Source organism: Nicotiana tomentosiformis, chromosome 2, assembly GCF_000390325.3.
Source record: "Nicotiana tomentosiformis chromosome 2, ASM39032v3, whole genome shotgun sequence".
Taxonomy (NCBI): Eukaryota; Viridiplantae; Streptophyta; class Magnoliopsida; order Solanales; family Solanaceae; genus Nicotiana; species Nicotiana tomentosiformis.
In genome coordinates, this window is record NC_090813.1 from 21,222,644 (window position 1) to 21,242,760 (window position 20,117).

Genomic DNA, 20,117 nt, shown 5'->3' on the forward strand with positions numbered 1-20,117 from the left:
CTCTTCTTCAAATTAAAAGTGGGAAGGGGAGAGGGAAGGGCGAGGAGTTGTAATAGTTGTAAGCATTTAGTTCAGAACTTCAACCAATGTGACTGAACAGCAGCCGGTTTTCTGTGCCTCAAACTGTGGCTCTTCTTGTAATATGTCTAGTTTTAGGCGCTTTAAATTTCTAATTTCCTTGTGTAAAATTTTCTTCACATTTCCTTTGTTGACTCAACGCTCTAATGCTATAGACAAAAGGCTCTTCCCTTCTCACTTTTCAGTTAAACACATCTTTATACATACAGCCAGGGTTGTGCATAATTTGGTAATCGTACCGAAACTGAAAATTTTGGTATTTGGTATTGGATATTTTGGTATTCGGTATGATATTTGATTTAAATTTTAAAAAAAATTGGTATTAGGTATGGTATTTGGTATTTTAAAATGAAATACCGAAATACCGATACCGTACCGAAATATATATTGTATTACACAATACACATATTATTAATTATAATATAAATAGAAAAAATCTAAAATTTTACTTTTCTTTATTCTCCAAGTTTATCAATTAACTCTAAGCAAATAACAAGACATTTATATTGATCAAATTTATTCCTTTATGTATAGTTTTCTCTCTCTGGGTTGATATTTGCTGGTTTTGGACAAACTTTTGTCAACAAACATTTTTAGTTTTGTATTTTTGAGTACTTTAATTAAGAATATTACAGTCTATGACTCTATGCACTAATTAAAATTCAAACCGAATAAACCGAAGTTACCGAACCGAATAAACCGAAACCGAAAGGAGAAAAATCGAACCATACCGAATTTAATTAGGTACGGTATTGGTATAGCATTTTAAGAAACCGAATACCGAAAATACCGAACCGAAATGTCTAAATACCGTACCGTACCGACCGACGAATACCCCTACATACAGCACTGTCATTAGTTCTCAAGTATAGGTCCAAGATAATCCTTTGTTCCATATCTTGGGGCTTATTACAGCAATACAGCAAGTGAATTAAGATTTTCAGTTGTACTAACACCGCAATTTATGCAGCGTAGGATACTTAGATTCTCCGGGGAGGTCAATAAGTCGATATACTACTTCATGGTGATATCTTAAAAAAAACATCCAATGATTTTGAGTTCTATGTAGCAACAAAATGTTAAACAACAACAAACTCATGCTTTAGGGATAAACCAAAAAAATGTTATTCAACAGTTACTTCAAACATACATGCACTTTGCCAGCTAGTTTAACATAACTCTCTTAGAGAGTTTCATACTTACAAGTTACAAACGCAACAGTTTTGTTAACTGCAGCATTTCAGGTCCAGGCATCAATCTCTGGAGCTACTACTATAGGACTTCTTACTGTGTGATGGCCATTCTCTTCCTCCCAAGCGATTGAACCAGATTGTGCTTGATCTTCCGCAATGCCCTTGTAACGTATGGTCAGACTGTAGTCCTGCTTCTGATATTTCTTCTCAAACACCAAGGTCTGCGGATAGATAGATATTGTAGAGTTTTTCGGTGCTTTCACTTTTGCTTTATACGTAGCTGCATTAACTCCAACATTTGTGACTGTCCTCTTGAATTTCTGCTCCAACCAAGTGTAGTTCCCATACGGGCTAAAGAGAGCAATAAATGAAGGGTAATTGATATAATTGGATGGATTTGAGCAGTTGTGCTTAGCTGATGATCTAGTAATTGTTTTGAATTGTTCAACTGTCAAATTCATGGAGCAGAGAAGATTCACATAGTCTTGTGGATTGGCATCATATATAAGGCCTGGATCAACTGCACGGTTTGGATCAACAAGTCCGGCTCCCATGGCTAATGATGTAGCATCCTTGTTATCATCCGCTGTTTTGATGGGTTTTTCAGTATTATCCAAAGGGTTGGCAGTGGTCATCATGGCAGATCGAATAGCCGAAGGACTCCATTCAGGATGTACTCCTTTTAGCATCGCAGCAATTCCAGCAACGTGAGGAGTAGCCATGGAAGTGCCTGATACAAGACGGTAATCACTATACAAATCTGTATTAACACCAACAGTTGCAGCTGAAACGCTCGATGGTCAGGCTGCTAAAATTAACACTCCTGGTGCCATAATATCTGGCTTTGCAACTCGCATATAGCTTCTAGAGGGGCCTCTCAAGGAAAATGCGGAAACGACTGGAGCAGGCTTTACATCAATATGTGTCTCCTGGAAACTGATGCTGGCTTTAGGTTTAACACTTTTGGTTGCATAAACTGTTACTTGTTTCCATTCCTTGCTGCTAATTACAACTCCAGGATTCGGAAAATAATTCAATGTTAATACATCCAGATCTTCATAAACATAGATTGCGGCTCCAAATCCTGACTCTGAGATGGCCTCCATTTGATCAGGGACTGATATCTTCTTGTGCAGCTATAACAAATCATGATACTACGTCCAGCATTAGGGACTTGAGATAATAAGTCAGATGAATCACAAGTAGATAAACTTCCATTGTTAACCAAAGCCAAATCCTTGATGCTGGTTCTCACCGGAAACAAGTTAAATCCAGTAATCTTTAAGCCATTCCCAAGAGTTAAAGTCCCCGAAAATGATCGGTCAGTATTGCATGATGCCACAGTAAAGATCCAAGGGACTCCATTGGTTAAACTTCCCATTTCAGGACCATCATTTCCAGCTGAAGCAGTGACAAAGACACCCTTCATCATGGCACCAAAAGAAGATATTGCAATAGAATCTTTATACAATGGACTATTATCCCACCCATAAGAAATGGTCAGTATGTCTACACCATCTGCAACAGCTTGGTCCATAGCAGCAACTAAATCCGAAGTGAAGGTTCCTTCGTCAAAGCTAAACTTATACACAGCTATCCTAGCTCGTGGGGCAATACCTCTTGCTGTTCCAGGAGCATATCCAAAATATGAAGCTTCTTCAGCAAAAGTACCAGCAGCAATGGAAGCAACATGAGTGCCATGACCATCAGTGTCTCTGGCAGAATTCATTGAAATATTCACACTAGGATCATTAGCCAAAATCCCCTTGTTAAAATAATTAGCTCCAATGAGTTTCCTGTTGCACAATAAGGAATTGAACTCTGTTCCTGGCTTGCATATTCCCTTCCACTTTTTGGGAATTTCAGACAATCCATCATCCCTGAAACTGGCAGATTCTGGCCAGATACCAGAGTCAAGCACACCAATGATAACATCTTGACCAAAACCAGAAGCTGGCCATAGACCAGAAGCAGGATTGAGCTTAAGAAACTCAGAGGTATGTGTAGTGTGAGCTTCAACAGTCCTGTCTTTATAAGCTGAAAGAAAGCCTGGTGATTTCTTGAGAGCTACAAGTTCATCTTTAGACAAAACAGCACTGAATCCATGAATGACATTATCATAAGAATAAAGAAGCTTTGGAGTTAGATGATGATTATTTGGAGTAGTGGGAACCTCAATCTTGATGGTATCAATAATGGAGGAATGCCAGTTTTGGTGACTAGCAAAGATTTTAGGCATAAAAGACTTGTCCAAATGGACAATGTAAGTAGACCTCTCTGCTGATGTTCCTAAAAACAAAGACAGACTAAAAAGAAACCAAGAAAATGGGAGAAGAGTTACTAATGTATCCATTGTTCTATATTTCTACTTGTGTTTTCCTTCTATAAACAGAGCCTCCTTTAAATACACATGTTAAGAAACAACCATGTTTGGCTGGTTTTGTAAAAGTAGATAATGCAATTTGATTATTTGAGAAATTGGTAAGCATGTACTTCTTGCTATAATGCATGTACCAGAAACATGGTTGTAAACGCTAAACACATTTTGTATTTGGCGATTATTATTAGAGATACTTAGCAATCAAGGAGCACTGAGGATTTCTAGCAAGTGGCACGTTACACCCAAGTTACCATCGAGAAAATGACCCTACCATAGTGATTGATTGGTAAATATTCCATACTGAAATGATTTTGCAGTCAATCAATCATTTTGGGATGGTCATACTTTTCTAATATATGCATGCCAACTCAGTCATTCCACCCCTCCCGGCTCCCCCACCTCTAGGGGTGGAGCTAGAGGGGCTCCGAACCCGTATAGTCCAAAAATAATATACACTATATATACAAAGTCACAATTCTCCCTGTATATATATTTATAGTAAATATTAAATTACATTCGTAAAATTTTTGTCTACGCCACTATCTACCACTCGACTAAGAGCTCATCGGATTTAGTTCATGTAGAAACAGGACCTCGTTCATAAATGAAATGAACCATTTATTTCTATTTTTTTCAAATTTACTTTACCATTTCTTGCACATGTAAAAGACTAGGAGTTGATTGTTCACACCATATTATGTCGACAAAAATCTATGGAAGTTTCGTCTAGCAGATTACTTATATTTTCTACTAGGATGAAGAGAAAATAGTGTAACTCGTTGATTGAATGAATTTTGCTCTTTTCCAGGTGACCTTTCTCTATTGTTACTTTTGATTAAAATGCTGATAATTTTGTAACCCTTTAGTGGATGTCAGACTTGGCTTCTTTTTTGCCAAAAGGGTTTTTTTGGGCTAAAATATCCTACCAAAATTAAGGTGTTTATTCACGCTATTAGAAGGAAAAAAGTATTTTGAATAGAAGCAAAAGTAATTTTTTAGAAGCAGAAAAATATAATTTTTCCCCAAAAAGCACTTTAAAAAAAATACACTTAGAAACACTTTATAAAAGTTTGACCAATCAAAATTTTTTCTTAAATTAATTAGTCAAGCACAAATTGTTTCTCACTGAACGTACTTTTTAAAAAGCACTTTTGAGAACAACACTTTTCAAAACAATCCGATTTAGAAGCTGGGTCAAACAAGCTATAATATTGATTCCTAAAAGGGTGCTACTACTTTGCATTTTGTTATTCTTAGGCTGACTGTTCTCAACATTGCCTTGCGTCGACTTTTATGACAACATGATGAAACTTCAACCTATTCCTAAGGCTATCTCACTATGCTGGAATAAACCTAAACTGGTAGCCATTAAAGTAAACACCGATGGAAATTTTATTCATGGTAATGGAAAAGCGGGATTGGGAGGAGTAGTGAGAAACAACCAAGGAGATCTCTATTGGATGTATATCAGTGTGTTGCAATCCTTTGGAGGTAAGGAACACACTCCTTTGGAGGTAAGGCTCACATCCCCCTCCTATCTTTTGGAAATAAATACAACACCCCAGGAAGCCTGGGAAATTCTATTTAAAAAAAATAAAAAAAAGGCTGATTGTTCTTTCTATGATACGATTGCTTCACTATACTGTTTGCTGAACTAAGATGCTCGTGTTAAGAATAAAAGAGAGACACCACGGTAGCTGCCTGGGACATTAGAGGTTAACCGATGTATTTGTAAAGGATGTTATGAGCAATTGATCTTCCTCCTTTGGCAGTTGCTTATATCTGCTGTCAAGGGGATCAATGTAATGTAACTTTGCTCTGAAAACTGCAGGTAACTAAGCATTTCATCACCTAATGTTTTGGCAATCCAAGTTAAAAGGCACCAAGGGAAATACTTAACCACCTTTGGTTTTCCATTAAGCAGATAAAAGTTTCATGCGAAGACAGGAAGGAAAATTGGCATACATGTGCCATTTGTCCATTAAATAAGCTGATCATTCTGAAGAAGCCTTATAGAAACCTCAGCACAAGTCTTTTACAACCTAAAATGCATGCAGTCTTTTCTTTTGTTCCCTTTTTCGGGTTTTTTTGGGGGGAGGGGGGGGGGGGGGGTTGTTGCAAGATGTTAGGTAACACAAGTCCACAACTCAAGGGAGATGAATCAAAATTCCAGTGCAATATGCCTAGATTAAAAATAGTTGTTCAAGAAAGTAGTAACTCAAGACAGCTAAAAGTACATGGCAACAGTGTTTTGGCAAAACTGAAAAATTAAGATCTTGGTTTCTCCTTCTTCTCCTTGAAGAGAGCCAAGAGAGATACACCAGATACCTTCACCACCTTGAACCTGACACCAGGAATATCTCCCACGGCATGACCCTTTCGACCAAATCCAGCAATCAATACCTCATCCTGCAACTCCAAAAATAAACGGTCAGGAACTAAGAAAACTGACAATAACAATATTTCGTGTGGGAAGATATGTGGAAGTAAAGGACTCACATTTTCTTCAATGTAGTTCAAACAACCATCATTAGGAACAAATGCAGCAATCTTCTTTCCATTTTTGATCAATTGAACCCTAGCACATTTACGAATAGCAGAGTTGGGCTGCTTAGCCTCAATACCTCTACAATTTCAAAATTAACTGGTTAGATACAAGGGCTTTTGAAACAGAATGGATAATGGATAAGTTATCAAACTCGAGTAAAAGAGAACTACTTACATCTTCTCAAGCACAATGCCTTTCGCATGGGATGAGCCAGCAAATGGCTTCTTCCATTCATTTCCAAGATGGGACTTCTTATAGGACTTGTCAGCCCACCTTTGTCTTCTACGGTGGGACTTCAGCTTGCGTCCAGCTCCCATACCACGTGTCTTCCTGAAAATTTTACCCTATTAGGAGACAACTCGCGTAATGAACAGAAGCATATGCTTTCTCACTTTCACTAGTATATTCTTAAGTACATCAGAGCACCTCAACTATTACTCATTGTTGGGGGAATGACATCGTAATAGAGAATAGACATTTCAATGCAAAACCAACATATCAATCTACAAGAAACAATGATCTTCCAATTGCTAATTGCCTTGGTATCATAGAATTTGTCTCTAAAATCCAGGAAGAAGCACATCACATTACTTATTCCTAATTTTGCAGAACTCCTGAACACATCAAGCAATCTCATTACAAAGCGCTTTAAGCAACAAAGAAAATAAGATTCCTTCATCAAAAAAACAAAGAAAATAAGATTCTTTTTTGATAATTGTAGTGTCCAAGCCAGCTTATGCGGATCTCGACTAATTCCACGAGAAACCTACTGTCTCACACCAGCAACAGGCGGTAACTCCATAAAAAAAAAATCTGTTAACTTCAAAAGGCACCATCAACTCGTGCAACAAATCAACTGTTCCTATAACCTCCATGTCCAGCGTTTCAAATTACAACATTCTAACAATCAGGCACTTCAAATTTCTCATATGTTCAGCAACTCGATCAACAATTGTTACATATTGGGCATGGAAAAGCTATAAAATCTGCATTACATAGTTTATTCATATAATATATATATCCGGTATATTAGAAATATTCATTTTTAAGCAGACAATAATAGAACCCAGATTCCAGGATAGGCAAAAGGGGAGAGAACTATTAGGAATCGATTAAAAGAGGACCAAAACACTAGACTTGAAATACAGATATAAAGTTTTCACATGGAAATAGTGCAATTTAAAGATGACTGTAACATATAGAAAATGATTAAAGGAGAAAAACAACAAATCATACCCCATGTTTGCTGACTGAAAAGAAGCTCAAACTTCAGACTAGGGCTTGAGTGGTTGCAGATGAGAAGAGAAGAGGCAGCCGCTCGTAAAACCCTAACCTTTATTGAAGTTGTGTTTTTGAATTATTGAATGAATTGGAGCTCTTGGATTGGGCTTCTGGATATTGGGCTGAAGAGCTTTGGGCTTATATAATGGATTTTTACGCATGTGTACTACATTAGAAACTATAATAGCATGTTTGGCCAAGATAGAGAAATCAATATATTTTAAGAAGTGCTTTTGAAAAAAATATTTTTGGACAGAAACAGTCTGTGCTTGGCTAATCACTCTGAAAACTACTTTTGAACAATAATTTGTGTTTGGCCAAGCTTTTCAGAAAGTGCTTTTAAGTATCAAATTACGAATAAGGACATGAATATATTTACTTAATAGTTAATATTATAAGTAAATAAATAAATTTTTTCATTTTATTTAAGTAAAATATGAAAATAAAATTTAAAAGTACTTAATTTTTTTAATATAAGTTAAATATATTAAAAATCATTCAACAAATATAAAAATATTCACCCCTAAAATCACTATATATTAGAAAGTTATCCTAAAGATAATAAGAAATATGTATACATTAATATCTTAAGTATTAAGTTTAACGGTTATTTTGGTATATACTATATTTTGTTAAGGGTATTCTCGGTAAGAAGAAAAGTCGAAACTGCTTCTGCTTCTGCTTTTGGGAAGAAGCTACTTTTTTTTGCTTCTAAAAAACTGTTTCTGCTTCTTCCCAAAAGCACTTTTTTTCCAAAAACGTTTGGCCAAACACCTCAAGTTAGGAAAAAAATGTGCTTTTGGGAAGGGGAAAAAAACACTTCTGGCCTCTTGAGAAACTTGGCCAAATAGGCTATTATTTACTCTCACTATTTAGGTTTTAACTTAATTATAAGTTGATATACAATTTATCAATTATATACAAATTAGTATTAATGCGTATCCATCTCATTATATTAGGAATTGAATAGGGAATTCTCTATTCTCTCTCTCTCTCTCTCTCTCTCTCTCTCTCTCTCTCTCTCTCTTCGATCTCTCTCTCTCGCTCTCATTCTTTATCAGTATTCTTATATTAATATCTTCATGTGGATAAACGAAAAAAATGATATTAATGTTAAGTGAAAAACGAGAGAAGATTAGTACCTAGCAAAGTTCTTGCTTCAGATCCTATGAAAACGAGGAAGTAAATAAGAAAGAAATTAGCTCTGATGAAGAGAATCATCATCTGAGCTAATCTTTTAGCTCTGATGAAGAGAATCATCATCTGAGCTAATTTTAGCTTGAATTGGAAACTATGTTAATCAATAAATAACATAATATTAATTAGAAGCGAGTAGATTGAATCGAAAACTATGTTAATCCATTAAAAACTCCATTGACAGTCATTAAAAAGCTTTGAAGATTTGACAAAAAATAATTTCATAAAATTCGATTTTCGAATTCAAAGCTTTGAATTCGAAAATAGAATTTTACGAAATTATTTTTTGTTTGGATTGGGTGTTGTTGCAAATGATTGAATATATCCGTTGGAATTTATATCTCAATTTTGAGATAATTTGGTGAAGATTCAAGGTGGTTTTGGTTGAAATTTCAGATTGCAATTCGAAAAAGAAGACATAAATAAATTGTATATATTTTCTATGTCGAGCGTAGAAATGGTATACAAAATATCTATAACTTACATAATTGTATATAAGTTGTATATAAATTATATGTAAATTATAGTTTTTGACCGGATTATGTACCCAAAAAAATGTGTATTTAAGTTGTAGATAAATTGTAGATTTTGACCGAATTTATTTATATTTTGTAAAAACTTTTGTTACTTCCAGTAAATATGAAAACTTAAATAAAATCTTGTACATATACGGAAAAGTCCCTTATTGTTTTATGTTTGCATTTTCCTTTTTATAAGATTTTATATGTTTTTGGTTTGTTAGGCATACTGCTTGTAGTCTTTAGGCAAGCCGATCAGCAAAAACATCAATGATTTCAAGGATCAGCAATGTTCTTAAATAATCTGTCTTACTCATTGGAAAAGCTTTAGATTAGTATTAACAACATTCTTGTTTAGTCCCGAAGGGACGGCCCAGTTGAGTTTGGCGGGACGTCCATACGGGCGACGCGGGATCAATCCACCGCAATGTCCCTCTAAGTCTGAGCCTGTCGTACGGGGCTTGCCTAGTGCGGTTTACATTTCCTGTGTGGTTTGCAGGCTATTACACAGTGAGGAGTTTACCCAGTGCGCATAGAGTACTCACCCGAATGACAAGGACTGTGGCAGAGGCTGTACCGGCTGCGAGTTTTCCTGAAGTTCCAAAAAAAAAAACATTCTTGTTTAGGTATAACAGTGATTGCTAACAACACTAACTGTAGTAATAATAGTTTTTACACCTGCTAACTGTTACAACAAAATACTTTTAGGGCACCAAAGCACGCCCGATGATTTGGTTAGTTTTATGCTGGCTCCCAGGTTATCGCAACTATTTTGTTTTATCGCGGTATAGGACCGGCAATGTGTGCAAGCTCATACGGATAAAATTTTCACCCATATAACAAAAAAATAGCATCATGCGCCACTCAGCCAAGTCTGACGACCACTCAAGGGTTACAATTAGTCAGCATTTTAATTGAACGTAACACTAGAAAAAGGACCAGAATTCATTCTGCCAACAATAATTTACACTCTTTGCTCTTCGTCCTACTAAAAAGAATAACTTGTGAAATGCTCAAGTAATTTTCCTAGATTGCTTTCAGAATAATATGAGTGAATAATCAGCTCATTTCTTGATAATGACATATGTGAGTACAGGCAAAATTAAACGAGTTGGAAAAAATAGAGAAGTAAAAATTTTATGTGCTTACAATAAAATTGCCACCTAAGATAGAAGGGATGGAATGAATAGTTTGGTATGCAAAAATTAGAAAAATATGACCCTCCCAAAATGATTGGTTTACTGCAAAAACATTCCAATACGGAACATTTACCAATCAATTACAATATGGTAGGGTCATTTTTTTAAAAAGTAAGATGAGCCTATCCTCAGTGCTCTTTGAATGCTAAGTTTTATCGCCATATACAAAATGTATTTGTCTAAACATTAACAACCCATAGATATATACTTTTCTATTGGAGTATTAGTGAAGAATCTTGAATGAATGTAGTTCCCTTTGAGGTTTTTCTCACTCTTATCATGTGTCTCACGTACGTTTGAAGGATAAAAGAGATGATGCGAATTAGTCGAGGCGTGCGCAAATTGAACTAGACATCCTAATATATATATATATTTTTTTAAAGAGATGATGATTAATTTATGGAATCTTTTAACCAAGACTTCTGACGAAGAAGACAGAGGTTTGTCGTGGTGAATTGATTAATTGAAAGACTTTATTGGGATTTTGTGAGACTTTTAAGAGAAGAACACATGAGTTAGATTTTGTAATTGTTATGTGAGTGGAAAAAGATATTTTTAGAAACAATCTCAAAGCACTTCTTCTTTAAAGAAGCTTTTTGAATGGAAAAAAAAAACTTCAATAATGTCCATAGATTTTTTTGCAACTTGTCGAAGATTTTTCTAGTTGATGTTTGTTTAACGTCAAAATCGTAGATCTCAAATAAAAATACACAGTTTATCCATCTACCTTGCATCGAAATCTCTTGTACATACCTCTCGTTCATGGAAAATTTTTTACACACTAAACCTTTCAGAAGTGTGTCTAAGACATACTACTTTTATGTTTGACCAATTTTTCAAATAACATGAAAGTCACGCCCTAATATGGTCGTGACACATGTCATTGACCTTAAAAAGGAAAAAATATATATTAGAAATTACAATTAAAACCCATCTTCCCATTTTCTATCTTAAGCACCATTGTTGCTGCCACCATAGTTGTTTGTGAGAAAGTTTCCAACAACACTAAAATTCAACCACACCATCTAAACAACTAGCTGAAAATAATCGAGCAATAAATTGAGTTCAACAACTCAATAATCAACAAAACCCAATTGAATTTACAAGTTTTTTTTCGATACCCCAACAATGGTGGATTCTAAACTTTTCTACCAAACCTTTAATACTACTGTTAAAGCTTTTAAATCTATTACAAATAAATAGTTTTCACAATATTTAGATAATAAACCAACAAAAATTGCTCAATTTTAGATCTAAAATTTTATGTTCTTTCAAAAATTCTATTTGGGGAAGAAGATGGGGGGAGGGTGGTATGAGGAAGAAGACCAGAGGGAGGGGGAGGGGTTCCTGTGGGGAAAGGAGACAAAAAATGGGATTTTTACGGGCTTCACGCATTTTTTGTGTGTGTAAACACACAAGTGTTATCGGGACAAAAGTAGTGTCTTAGATACACTTTTGAAATGTTGAATGTGTAAAAGGTTTTCCGTGAAGGAGAGGTGTGTAACAGGCATTTTGCTACAAGGTTGATGGGTAAACTATGTACTCAGCCTTATTTATATATGTATAAATATACACACATACATACATACTTCAACTATCACTTGAAATGTAATTTGGTGCATGTGCGAGAATTCGGTTTGTGTAGTGGGTAAACATGAAGCACGCAACTTTAATTTTCACTAACAAAAGTGTTCAGGTCCACCGGCTGAAACTTCTTGTTTTCTTTCAAAGAAAACAGTCCTACAAAATGACAACTTACCAAGTTCTCCAATTGCATTATTAACTCGACAAAGTCATAGTTAATGGATGACCGTTCAACTTTCACTTTATTGTTAATCAATTTTATGTAAGTGCTACAAAAAGTCACCAAACTACTTTTGTAATAAAAAAATCAATCAACTTTGTCTAAGTATCATACAAGGAAACAAACATAACATGGTAACAGTTGAGTGATTTATGCAATATTGAGTATGTGATACTTAATTATGCAAAGTATAGTAACTTTTTCGTTACAAAATTTTAGTGACATTGGATCATTAAAGTGACAGTTGAGTAAGCAACCATTGTAATTAACCTACCATGGCTGTTTCTGAGATTGTGTATTAAAGGAGGCTCAATCATAGTAGGAAAAAAAAACAAGTAGAGAGTTAAAAACTATGGAGACAAGACTAGCTCCTCTCACGTTTTCTTGGTTTCTTTTGTGTCTTTCTTTGTTTTTAGGAATCTCAGCACAGAGGTCTACTTACATTGTCCATTTGGACAAATCTTTTATGCCTAAAATCTTTGCTAGTCACCAAAACTGGCATTCCTCCATTATTGATACCATCAAAATTGATGTTCCCACTACTCCAAATAATCATCATCTAACTCCAAAGCTTCTTTATTCTTATGATAATGTCATTCATGGATTCAGTGCTGTTTTGTCTAAAGATGAACTTGAAGCTCTCAAGAAATCACCAGGTTTTCTTTCAGCTTATAAAGACAGGACTGTTGAAGCTCACACTACATATACCTCTGAGTTTCTTAAGCTCAATCCTGCTTCTGGTCTATGGCCAGCTTCTGGTTTTGGTCAAGATATTATCATTGGTGTACTTGACTCTGGTATCTGGCCAGAATCTGCCAGTTTCAGGGATGATGGATTGTCTGAAATTCCCAAAAAGTGGAAGGGAATATGCAAGCCAGGGAAAGAGTTCAATTCCTCATTGTGCAACAGGAAACTCATTGGAGCTAATTATTTCAATAAGGGGCTTTTGGCTAATAATCCTAGTGTGAATATTTCAATGAATTCTGCCAGAGACACTGATGGTCATGGCACTCATGTTGCTTCTATTGCTGCTGGTAGTTTTGCTAAAGGAGTTTCATATTTTGGATATGCTCCTGGAACAGCAAGAGGTATCGCGCCACGAGCTAGGATAGCTGTGTATAAGTTTAGCTTTGAAGAAGGGACCTTTACTTCTGATTTGATTGCTGCTATGGATCAAGCTGTTGCAGATGGTGTTGATATACTGACCATTTCGTATGGGTGGTCTAATAGTCCATTGTATGAAGATTCTATTGCAATAGCTTCTTTTGGTGCTATGATGAAGGGTGTCTTAGTCACTGCTTCAGCTGGAAATAATGGTCCTGAAATGGGAACTTTAAACAATGGAGTCCCTTGGATCTTTACTGTGGCATCATGCAGTACTGACCGATCATTTTCAGGGACTTTAACTCTTGGGAATGGCTTTAAGATTACTGGATTTAGCTTATTTCCAGTGAGAACCATGATCAAGGATTTTCATTTGGTTAACAATGGAAGTTTATCTACATGTGATTCATCTGACCCACTATCCCAAGTCCCTAATGCTGAACGTAGCATCATGATTTGTTATAGCACTGCACAAGAAGACTTATCAGTCTCTGATCAAATGGGGGCCATCTCAGAGTCGAAATTTGGAGCTGCAATCTATGTTTATGAGGATCCGGATGTATTATCCTCAACTTTTTTTCCGAACCCTGGAGTTGTAGTTAGCAGCAAGGAATGGAAACAAGTGATAGATTATGCCACCAAAAGTGTTAAACCTAAAGCCAGCATCAGTTTCCAGGAAACACATATTGATGTAAAGCCTGCTCCAGTCGTTTCTGCATTTTCCTCGAGAGGCCCCTCTGCAAGCTATCTACGAGTTGCAAAGCCAGATATTATGGCACCAGGAGAGTTGATATTAGCAGCCTGGCCATCGAACGTTTCAGCTGCAGTTATTGGTGTCAATACATTTTTGGAAAGTGATTACCGTCTTGACTCAGGCACTTCAATGGCTGCTCCTCACATTGCTGGAATAGCTGCAATGCTAAAAGGAGCACATCCCGAATGGAGTCCTTCAGCTATTCGATCTGCCATGATGACCACTGCCAATCCTTTGGATAATACTGATAAACCAATCAAGACTCCGGATTACATGGTTAAGAGGGATGCTACATCATTAGCCATGGGAGCAGGACTCGTTGATCCAAACCGTGCAGTTGATCCAGGCCTTATATATGACGCCACTCCACAAGACTATGTGAACCTTCTCTGCTCTATGAATTTGACAGTAGAGCAATTCAAAACAATTGCTAGATCATCAGCTAAGCACAACTGCTCAAATCCATCCAATGATATCAATTACCCCTCATTTATTGCTCTCTTTAGCCCATATGGGAACTACACTTGGTTGGAGCAGAAATTTAAGAGGACAGTCACAAATGTTGGAGCTGCTGCAGCAACATATAAAGTAAAAGTGAGAGCACCAAAAAACTCAACAATATCTATCTCTCCGCAGACCTTGGTGTTTGAGAAGAAATATCAGAAGCAGGACTACAGTCTGACCATACGTTACAAGGGCGTTGCGGAAGATCAAGCACAATCTGGTTCAATCACTTGGGTGGAAGAGAATGGTCATCACACAGTAAGAAGTCCTATAGTAGTAGCTCCAGAGATTGATGCCTGGACCTGAAATGCTGCAGTTAACAAAACTGTTGCATTTGTGAGTTTGTAACTCTCTAAGAGAGTTATGTTAAAGTAGCTGGACATTCTGGCAAAGCAAATGTATGTTTGAAGTAAAAGTTAAATAAATAAAAAATTGTTATAAAAAAGGCATGACTTTATTGATCTTTAAAACTTTGTTGCTACATAGAACTAAAGCCATTAGATGCTTTTTGCAGATACACCATGAAGTAGTACTATATCCACTTATTGAGCTCTCTGGAGAATCTTTGGCTAGATAAAAAATGCAGTGCTAGAAGAACTGAATTTTTTTAAATTCACTTGTTTTAATAAGCCCCAGGATATGGAACAAAGGATTAGCTTGGACCTATACTGAATAACTATTGGTAATATTCAAATTCGTCCAAACAATGTTGTATGTATAAAGAAGTGTTTAATCGACAAGTGACAAGGAAAGAGCCTTTTGTCTATAGCGTTAGAGCATTGAGTAGACCTTTTGCCTTAACCAACAAACGATATGTTAAAAAAAGTCTTACACGGGGTATTAAGAAATTTAAAGCGCCTAAGACTAGACATATAACAAGCGGAGCAACAGTTTGAGACGCTATAGAAAGCCAACTGCAGTTCAGTCTCAAGGGTTGAAGTTCTGCACTACATGCATGTAACTATTACAACTCTCACCCTTCCCTCTCTCCTTTCCCTCTTTCAATTTTAAGAATACTTATATAATTTCTGAACTAAACTAGCACAAATAAAATCATAGGGAATACATTGACATATGCAAACTTGATCAGAATTGAGTTGAAGTAACTGGAGAATCAGACATGACACCATATATCTTTGAGTATATGAAGTTACCGAGCAATTGTTTTGCATGAGTTGATGAGTATGAATATATATAGAGCAGAAGTTTCTTTTCCATTTCTACCAATAGAGCTTAAAAGTAGAACTTAACTAGTCACCAAGATTGGCAATATCCATACAGTAGGCTTTCCATGGTAATATATCATAAGATAATTCTATAGAGCATGTTATGCAGAGACTGAAAGCATTAGTTTTGCCTTTGACAGAAACAAATTAATGTTTAAAACATGCAAGTGATCTTTTCTATTTGGGATTTTTCAAAAGTAAGTTTCATGTTCTTGTTCTCTTTTCTTCCAATTTGAAATAAATAGTACACATGCTAATAGAAACAACTACAAGTATATACATGCACAGAAAACGTGTATGTGTGCGCCCGCCAGGGCGTATGTAGTGTAATAATAACAAGTTCAATTGAACCCATAACTTTCGACGCGAAGTAAAACTTTAGATGTAAAAATTCGTTAAAATTGCAAATTAGTAGATATGAACTCATAACTTTAAAAATATAATGAGTTAAATGCTAAAAAACTTAATTATTAAATCCATAGAGTTAAAATTCTAGATGTGCCTCGGCGAGCACCCGTATGTATAAAGGAGGGAAGGAGGGATGAATGGGCTGGCATGCATGCACTTAGAAAAGTATGACCTCCATGATTAATTGACAATAAAATCATTCCAATATAGGACATTTACCAATCAATCACAATATGGTAGGATCATTTTTAAAATAGAAATTCGAGCCTAACGTGCCCACTTGCTACAAATTCCCAATGCTAGTACTAAGTTCTATCGCCAAATACAAAATGTGTTCGTCCAATCAATGACCATCCATAGTTATACTAATCTATGTGTTCTTCATATGGGATTCCAAAAGGCTTTTGTAATTTTTTTGAGATGTTCTAAGTGTTATGTGAGTGGACTAATAATTTTTTTATAAACAACCTCAAGTACTTTTGAAGAACCTATTTTGAAAAAAAATATCTTCAATAATTTCCATAATTTCTTTTTCCAAAACTTGTACTCCTAAAAGATTTTGCAAGTTGGTATTTGTTTAATGCAAAAATCGTGACAACATAGTATTACTCAAAAAAAAAAAAAAAGACGAAAGAATAGCTTATTAAAGCAACCAGTATTATATAACATATGTCATTTATATAAGTTTTATTAATTAACATTGTTGAGTAATATATATTCTAATCTCAATTTATCACTTGAAATATGATTGGGTGCTTGTACAAATCTGTGTAGTGTGTGTACACAGGAAGTCGCCACTTTAATTTTCACTAAAATAATGTCACCACTGGTCCACTGGCTGAAACTTCCAAAGAAACCAAGTCTTAGAAAATGACAGCTTACCAAGTGCTCCAATTGCATTATCTACTTCACAAAACTAGCCAAGGGCGGGGGCCCAAGCAAGGCTGTTTCTTAGCATGTGTATTTAAAAGGAGGCTCTGTTGTAAGAGGAAAAAAACACAAGTAGACAGATAGAATTATGACATCAGTACCTCTTCTCCTGTTTTCTTGGTTTCTTTTTGGTATTTCTTTGTTATTAGGAACCTCAGCAAAGAGGTCTACTTACATTGTCCATTTGGACAAATCTGTTATGCCTAAAATCTTTGCTAGTCATGAAAACTGGCATTCATCCATTATTAACAACATCAAGATTGAGGTTCCCACTACTCCAAATGATCATCATCCAGTTCCAAAGATTGTATATTCTTATGATAATGTCATTCATGGCTTCAGTGCTGTTTTGTCTAAAGATGAACTTGTAGCTCTCAAGAAATCACCAGGCTTTCTCTCAGCTTATAAAGACAGGACTGTTGAAGCTCACACTACTCATACTTCTGAGTTTCTTAAGCTCAATCCTGCTTCTGGGATGTGGCCAGCTTCTGGTTTTGGTCAAGATGTTATCATTGGTGTGCTTGACTCTGGTATCTGGCCAGAATCTGCCAGTTTCAGAGATGATGGATTGCCTGAAGTTCCAAAAAGGTGGAAAGGAATTTGCAAGCCAGGAGCAGAGTTCAATTCCTCATTGTGCAACAGGAAACTCATAGGAGCTAATTATTTCAATAAGGGTATTTTGGCTGATGATCCTAGTGTAAATATTTCCATGAATTCTGCAAGGGATACTAGAGGTCATGGCACCCATGTTGCTTCCACTGCTGCTGGTAGTTTTGCTAAAGGAGCTTCATATTTTGGATATGCTCCTGGAACAGCAAGAGGTATCGCGCCACGAGCTAGGATAGCTGTGTATAAGTTTAGCTTTGAAGAAGGAACCTTTACTTCAGATTTAATTGCTGCTATGGACCAAGCTGTTGCAGATGGTGTCGACATACTGACCATTTCGTATGGGTGGTCTAAAATTCCGTTGTACGAAGATTCTATTGCAATAGCTTCTTTTGGTGCCATGATGAAGGGTGTCTTAGTCACTGCTTCAGCTGGAAACAGAGGTCCTGAAATGGGAACTTTAAACAATGGAGTCCCGTGGATCTTTACCGTGGCATCATGCAGTACTGACCGATCATTTTCAGGGACTCTAACTCTTGGGAATGGCTTAAAGATTACAGGATTTAGCTTGTTTCCAGTGAGAACCATGATCAAGGATTTTCCTGTGCTTTACAACGAAAGTATATCTCCTTGTGATTCATCTGACCCATTATCCCAAGTCCCTAATGCTAGACGTAGCATCATGATTTGCTATAGTGTTGCAGTAGAAGTAGAGGAACAAATGGCGGCCATCTCAGAGTCAAAATTTGGAGGAGCCATCTATATATCTGATGATCCAGATGCATTGATATCCAATTTTTTTCCAAACCCTGGAGTTGTCATTAGCATCAAGGAAGGGAAGCAGGTGATCGACTATGCATTAAAAGGTGTAAAACCTAAAGCCAGCATCAGTTTCCAGGAAACACGCACGGATGTAAAGCCTGCTCCAGTCGTTTCTGCATTTTCCTCTAGAGGCCCTTCTAAAAGCTATCTGCAAATTGCAAAGCCTGATATTATAGCACCAGGAGAGTTGATTTTAGCAGCCTGGCCATCGAACGTTTCAGCTGCAGTTATTGGTGTCAATACATTTTTGGAAAGTGATTACCGTCTTGAATCAGGCACTTCCATGGCTGCTCCTCACGTTGCTGGAATTGCTGCGATGCTAAAAGGAGTACATCCCGAATGGAGTCCTTCAGCTATTCGATCTGCCATGATGACCACTGCCAATCCTTTGGATAATACTGAAAAACCCATCAAAAGCGCAGATAATGACAAGGATGCTACATCATTAGCCATGGGAGCCGGACTCGTTGATCCAAATCGTGCAGTTGATCCAGGCCTAATATATGATGCCACTCCGCAAGACTATGTGAACCTTCTCTGCTCTATGAATTTGACAGTAGAGCAATTCAAAACAATTGCTAGATCATCAGCTAAGCACAACTGCTCAAATCCATCCAATGATATAAATTATCCTTCATTTATTGCTCTCTTTAGCCCATATGGGAACTACACTTGGTTGGAGCAGAAATTCAAGAGGACAGTCACAAATGTTGGAGTTGGTGCAGCTACGTATAAAGTAAAAGTGAGAGCACCAGAAAACTCGTCGATTTCTATCTCTCCGCAGACCTTGGTGTTTGAAAAGAAAAACCAGAAGCAGGACTACACTCTGACCATACGTTACAAAGGCGTCGCGGAAGATCAAGCACAATCTGGTTCAATCACTTGGGTGGAAGAGAACGGTCATCACACAGTAAGAAGTCCTATAGTTGTAGCTCCACAGATTGACGCCTGGTCCTGAAATGCTGCAGTTTACAAAACTGTTGCATTTGTAAGCTTCTAACTCTCTACGAGACTTCTGGTAAGTAGCTAGAAGGATGCTGGCAAAGTACATGTATGTTTGAAGTAATTGTTGAATAGTAACATTTTTTGGGTTATTAATAAAAAATGACTGTGCTCTTTAACATATTGTTGAAGCAACTATAAACATGCAGTGGAATTGGATATATAAGAATATGAAGTTACCAAGCAATTACTATATTACATGAGTAGATAAGCATAACCATAGAGCAGAAGTTTCTCTTCCATTTCTACGCATAGATTTTAAACAGAGATCTTCACTATATTGGCAATAGGAGTCATTAATCAGAAGCAACATTCATTCTGTAGGCAGAGACCCATGCATAAGTTTTGCCTTGACAACAACAAATTTTTGCATAACAAAACTTTTACTGATTAAGTTACTTTATGGGAAAACAGCATCTTGAAATTGCTACCCTTTCCGTATATATCCATTGACCTCAAAGAGTGCTTGAAAACATCACCTACATATCGAAATCTATCAATAACATAATTGGTCGGAGATTAGGAAAAGACAACAATGTTGTTAACAATCTTCGGAGTCAAAA

General features: G+C 36.4%; 3 protein-coding genes and 1 pseudogene across 3 annotated transcripts; 2 read left to right on the plus strand and 2 right to left on the minus strand.

Moving 5' to 3' along the window:
* Positions 1-1,179: 1,179 nt before the first annotated feature.
* LOC104102313 (subtilisin-like protease SBT3) lies at positions 1,180-3,791 on the minus strand (annotated as a pseudogene).
* A 2,017-nt stretch (positions 3,792-5,808) lies between these two features.
* Positions 5,809-7,592, minus strand: LOC104102312 (small ribosomal subunit protein uS12). The gene is made up of 4 exons (XM_009609992.4): positions 7,436-7,592; positions 6,374-6,529; positions 6,151-6,277; positions 5,809-6,060 (listed from the first exon to the last, which is right to left on the minus strand). The coding sequence occupies exons 1-4, from the start codon at positions 7,438-7,440 to the stop codon at positions 5,920-5,922; spliced, it is 429 nt and encodes a 142-aa protein (XP_009608287.1). The 5' UTR covers positions 7,441-7,592; the 3' UTR covers positions 5,809-5,919.
* A 4,742-nt stretch (positions 7,593-12,334) lies between these two features.
* On the plus strand, positions 12,335-15,030 carry LOC104102310 (subtilisin-like protease SBT3). Its single transcript, XM_033657698.2, has one exon. The coding sequence runs from the start codon at positions 12,551-12,553 to the stop codon at positions 14,864-14,866; it is 2,316 nt and encodes a 771-aa protein (XP_033513589.1). The 5' UTR covers positions 12,335-12,550; the 3' UTR covers positions 14,867-15,030.
* Positions 15,031-17,176: 2,146 nt separating this feature from the next.
* Positions 17,177-19,675, plus strand: LOC104102311 (subtilisin-like protease SBT3). Its single transcript, XM_009609991.4, has one exon. It carries the CDS (start codon positions 17,213-17,215, stop codon positions 19,508-19,510), a length of 2,298 nt encoding a protein of 765 aa, XP_009608286.1. The 5' UTR covers positions 17,177-17,212; the 3' UTR covers positions 19,511-19,675.
* Positions 19,676-20,117: the final 442 nt, after the last annotated feature.

Bases quoted from the DNA above. Each gene is read 5' to 3' on its own strand.
- LOC104102312 (XM_009609992.4), bottom strand. The intron at 6,278-6,373 runs GTAAGTAGTTCT...TTGAAATTGTAG, and splicing joins GGCATTGTGCTTGAGAAGAT to AGGTATTGAGGCTAAGCAGC. The intron at 6,061-6,150 runs GTGAGTCCTTTA...TTGGAGTTGCAG, and splicing joins TGAACTACATTGAAGAAAAT to GATGAGGTATTGATTGCTGG.
- LOC104102310 (XM_033657698.2), top strand. From the start codon at position 12,551: ATGGAGACAAGACTAGCTCCTCTCACGTTTTCTTGGTTTCTTTTGTGT.
- LOC104102311 (XM_009609991.4), top strand. From the start codon at position 17,213: ATGACATCAGTACCTCTTCTCCTGTTTTCTTGGTTTCTTTTTGGTATT.